Source organism: Plectropomus leopardus, unplaced genomic scaffold (genome assembly GCF_008729295.1).
Source record: "Plectropomus leopardus isolate mb unplaced genomic scaffold, YSFRI_Pleo_2.0 unplaced_scaffold3096, whole genome shotgun sequence".
Lineage (NCBI taxonomy): Eukaryota > Metazoa > Chordata > Actinopteri > Perciformes > Serranidae > Plectropomus > Plectropomus leopardus.
In genome coordinates this window covers 1-4,500 of record NW_024633772.1, presented here as the reverse complement: position 1 = coordinate 4,500, position 4,500 = coordinate 1, and the positions used below count along the sequence as shown (strand labels likewise).

General features: G+C 40.5%; 1 protein-coding gene across 1 annotated transcript; it reads right to left on the bottom strand.

Annotated features, from left to right (window-relative positions):
• Positions 1-895: 895 nt before the first annotated feature.
• LOC121938681 (helicase POLQ-like) lies at positions 896-4,051 on the bottom strand. Its single transcript, XM_042481858.1, has 6 exons — positions 3,878-4,051; positions 3,697-3,795; positions 2,449-2,622; positions 2,089-2,202; positions 1,226-1,360; positions 896-1,126 (listed from the first exon to the last, which is right to left on the bottom strand). Exons 1-6 carry the CDS (start codon positions 4,049-4,051, stop codon positions 1,049-1,051), a joined length of 774 nt encoding a protein of 257 aa, XP_042337792.1. The 3' UTR covers positions 896-1,048.
• Between the last annotated feature and the right edge of the window lie 449 nt (positions 4,052-4,500).

The following is a 4,500-nucleotide window of genomic DNA, read 5'->3' as shown; positions in this document are numbered from 1 at the left end:
ACAGGGACAGACAAAGACACTCACAGTAACAGGGACATGAACTTCTCCTCTGCAGACAAACTCGCATCGATGGTGAGGGACAGAAATCTTGTGTCCACGCGGTGAATCACTGAGGACACATCCAGCTTCACTAAGCAGGTCCGGTTTAGGTCTCTGTCTACGTAGACTCCTGTCCCGGTCCGGGACCAGAGGACAGACAGCAGGAGGACCGGGAGGACCGGCAGACAGACGCGCTCCATCACGGACCGAAGCTCCGACACACTTCCTGTTTACAGCCGGGGAGCAGCGCGCTTCCTGCGGCTTCACCGCTCACTGCGTCCCGCTCCACCCGCAGGGACATACGGTGACCTGCAGGGACATGTGAGGACAGGAGGGGACATGCAGAGAGGAGTCCACACCTCCAGTGTTTAATATTCAACCAGCAGCTGTGGACAGGGGCGTGACTCTGGTTTGAGAGGGCCGGGGGCACAATAAAGAAAAAGGTCCCCCCAAATAAAAACTGGGATTTTAATCTCATTTTCTGCTTTTCTTCACACATTTAATAACTGAAAAAAATCAGGTAAATAATTAAGTTGATCATTTAACTAAATTCTGTTAGAATAGTTACTTACGTGTGCAATATTTACACGTTACTAAGTATATTTGTTTATTTTAATGAAACTGAAAGCGCCCTAAACCCAAACTCAAAATTTAAAACTAGAAAATTACCCCTAAGACAAATTATTAAAGAAAAGTTTTTTTAAAAAAACCACAAACTTAAAAATGTCTTTAAAAAAAAGAAAAAACTTAAAATTATTAACAAAATTAAAAATATCCCTTCAACTTTAATTTTAAAAAATAGAAAAACACTTAAATATTAAAGCTGTTATTGTGAAAACTGTTTGATAAATTGGTTGACAAACTCAGACTTTTCATACAAACTGTAACACAAAGTTCTTCTATTATTTGTATTTTTTTTTTAATATAAAATAAATCACGTTGAGCCCTTCGTGTCCATTAATTTAATAAAGACGTGCATTTCAAACGATAAAAACAACGAGAGTTGAGTTCAGGGCAGATCTGACGGCTTCGTCAGCAGCTCGTCCACTTCCTCCTGCAGAGCTGCAGCTTTTTCACTCAGCAGCATCTGAAACACACGCAGACGTCACCTGACAGACCTGATCACATGATCAACCTCCAAAAACTTCATCAAAGCATGATGTCATCCGTGAACAGGTGAACTCACCTTGGCAGCAGCCACGATCTGATTGGCTTGTTTCTTAAACAGGTTTTCGATGGTGCGGCAGAGAACCGTCGGGTCGGCGTTCGCCAGGTGAGGCAGCGTTTTATAGCCGGCGTTATAAAGCTGCTTCGCTCTGGACTGAAGAAAAAACACAAATCCAACTGAGTCGAGTTTCAGTCGGATAATCTAAAGTCACACTCTGTCTTTATGTCCATTTCAAGGACTGTCAGAAATATGAAAATCAAACGACAATTTCTGTTCTTGCAGTTTCTGGCTGTGATGGCTGGTGTAATTTTGGCAATTTTTATTTTGATTAACAGACTCATAAACAGTGACAAAATTTATTAGAGAAACGAAAATTACAACAAAAAAATTTAAGGAAATTACTAAACATTTACCAAAGATGAATGTGATGAATAAATACGATATTTTTTAAATTGCTAAGATGATTTCAAAGAGACACAAGTCAACAAAACTTTTCAAGAAAAAAAGATAAGTACTTTAAGGGGAAAAATGCTAAAAAAAAAAAAATTAAAAAAAAGACAGAAAAAAGCTAGGTATTTCTAAAGAAAGAAAAACAAACATTTTTAAAAATCACCAAATTTTGAATAAAATAAATCACCAAAAAAAATTTACAGAAAAAAAAACACCAAATTTTTTAATGAAAAAAAATCATCATTTATAAAAATAAATAACCAAAACAAAATAAATAAATAAATTTAAAAAAAACTACTTAACTAACTTAAGGGAAAAAAGAAAAATATTAAAAAAAAAATCAAATTGTTTTTGAAGAAAATATGCCCTCCAAACCCTGCTCTGACACAGCCGGTAAATCCAGGTTTTTCTCTTCAGAGCTCCTCACTGACCTCCATGACCCCAGCCACCTCCATCAGAGGGACCAGTTCAGCCGTCACACAGTAGCTCAGCCTGCGAGTCAACTCCGACAGCAGAGCTCTGAACGGCCACAACTCCTCCAGCTCCTGCTCTCTCACACACACACACACACACACACACAATCATCATCATCATCAGCTGAAACAGACCTGAGATCAGCCTCAACGATATCATCATACAGCAGCGATGCCAAACTTACAGCCCGCAGGCCGAATCTGGCCCGACAGGGGGTCTGTATTAGATGTGCGTGGAGGTGATACCTCACAGACCGTATTAGATGTGCGTGGAGGTGATACCTCACAGACCGTATTAGATGTGCGTGGAGGTGATACCTCAGTGAAGTGCAGGACGCAGGAGCAGAAGGCCGAGGACGAGCTGAGGAGACTCTGGACGAAGCCTCGGCTCAGCTGGAAGCGGTCGGCCACGCTCCACAGGTTCGTCTCCTTCAGCAGAAAAAACAGCACCAGGGCCAGATACATCCGCCTCACTGCGTCCATGTTCACACTCTGAAAAAAAAAACATGAAAAATTCTTATCAGTTCATTGCTGAGTCCAAGTGGACGTTTGTGCCAAATTTGAAGAAATCACTTAAGGTGTTGTTGAGATATCACATTTACGAGAGTGAGATGGATACAAGGTCACACTGACTTTGACCTTTCATCACCAAAATCTAATCAGTTTACTGAGTCCAAGTGGACGTTTGTGCCAAAACTGAGGAAATTCCCCCCAGACGATCTTGACATATTACATTCAAGAAAATGAGATGGACACAAGGCCACAGTGACCTTTGGCCACTAAAATCTAATCACTTCATCGTTGAGTCCATGTGGATGTTTGTGCCAAATTTGAGGAATTCCCTCATGGCGTTCAAGAGATATTGCGTTTATGAGAATAAGACGGGCCAGGTCACAGTGACCTTTGACCACCATTCTAATCAGTTCATTCTTGAGTACAAGTGGACATCTGTGCCAAATTTGAAGAAATTTGTTCAAGGTGTTCTTAAAATATTGCGTTCATTAGAATGAGATGGACACAAGATCACAGGGACCTTGAACTTTCCCCACCAAAATCCACTGATGTCACTGTTGATCTCAAGTGGACGTTTGTGCTAAATTTGAGGAAACTTCCTTGAGGCCTTCTTTGGATAAAACGTTCATGAGAATAAACAGAAAAGTCACAGTGACCTTTGACCACTAAATCTAATCAGTTCAGAGCCGAGCCCAAGTGGATGTTTGTGCCAAATTTGAGGAAACTTCCTTGAGGCCTTCTTTGGATAAAACGTTAATGAGAATGAGACAGATGAAAAGTCACAGTGACCTTTGACCACTAAATTTATCAGTTCAGAGCCGAGTCCAAGTTGATGTTTGTGCCAAAGTTGAAGAAATTCCCTCCGTGTGTTCTTGAGACATCAAATTCACAAGAGTGAGACCCAGTGACGCACGGTCACAGTGAGTTTGACCACAACATTTCATCAGTTCATCTTTCAGTCCATGTGGATATTTTACCCAAATTTTGACACGTTCTCACGTTGTTGACTTAGACTTTCAGTAAAGTTTTCATTTCCAGTCTGCAGTTTCTCACCTTCCTGACCGTCTGTCCGGCAGCTTTTCGGGCTACAAAACTCTCGGGGACGCCGACGGCTGCGGACATCTTCTGCTCGGCCGCGGACAGCAGCGTGAACTGCAGCGAGAGCACAACAAATAAAAGTCACTGACCTGAGACTAAAAAGACGCCGTGACGAAGCCCAGCAGAGACCACGTACCTGTCTGAGGTACAGCATCCAGTCCGGTTTGCACTGAGCGATCATGTCGTACGGAGTGACCAGGTAGAGCAGGTGCAGGTGACTGTTGAGCAGCAGCCCCTCCAGACCTTTACACAGGTCTGAGTACAGCAGGTCACTGTAGGTCAGATCCACTGAGCCTGAAGGGTTAAACATCCTCACGTCAGACTGACGACCGCCGAGAGGATCACAGAGTGATCACGGCTCGTCCTCAGGGACGCCCATGATCGGTTTTTAGGATGTTTTTTAATTTAAAAAAAAAAAATCACACTTCTGAAAAAACAGCAAAAGGTAGTAAAATATTGTTAATTAACGTAAATTTAAAACAAAAAAAACAAAATATTTTTCTTAAATAATTAATATTTATTTTGATTTTTTTTGTATCACGATTACCGTGTCTCTATTTTTCCCATTTTTATTTCTGACAAATATTAGTATTTTTATTTTATTTGTATTATCACTTTTACCATGTCTTTATTTATTTCATTTTTATTTATTTATCCTGTTGCTTCTTCTTCTTCACATTATTACTATATTTCTTTTTCCTTTTCCATTTAGGTCTTTTTGCTTAATTGTTTTTATCATTATTACTCACTTATTACTTA

Coding starts and splice junctions, on each gene's coding strand:
- LOC121938681 (XM_042481858.1), bottom strand. CDS start 4,051: ATGTTTAACCCTTCAGGCTCAGTGGATCTGACCTACAGTGACCTGCTG. Junction 3,796..3,877: donor GGATGCTGTACCTCAGACAG/GTACGTGGTCTC, acceptor CTCTCGCTGCAG/TTCACGCTGCTGTCCGCGGC. Junction 2,203..2,448: donor GCGTCCTGCACTTCACTGAG/GTATCACCTCCA, acceptor GTGAGAGAGCAG/GAGCTGGAGGAGTTGTGGCC.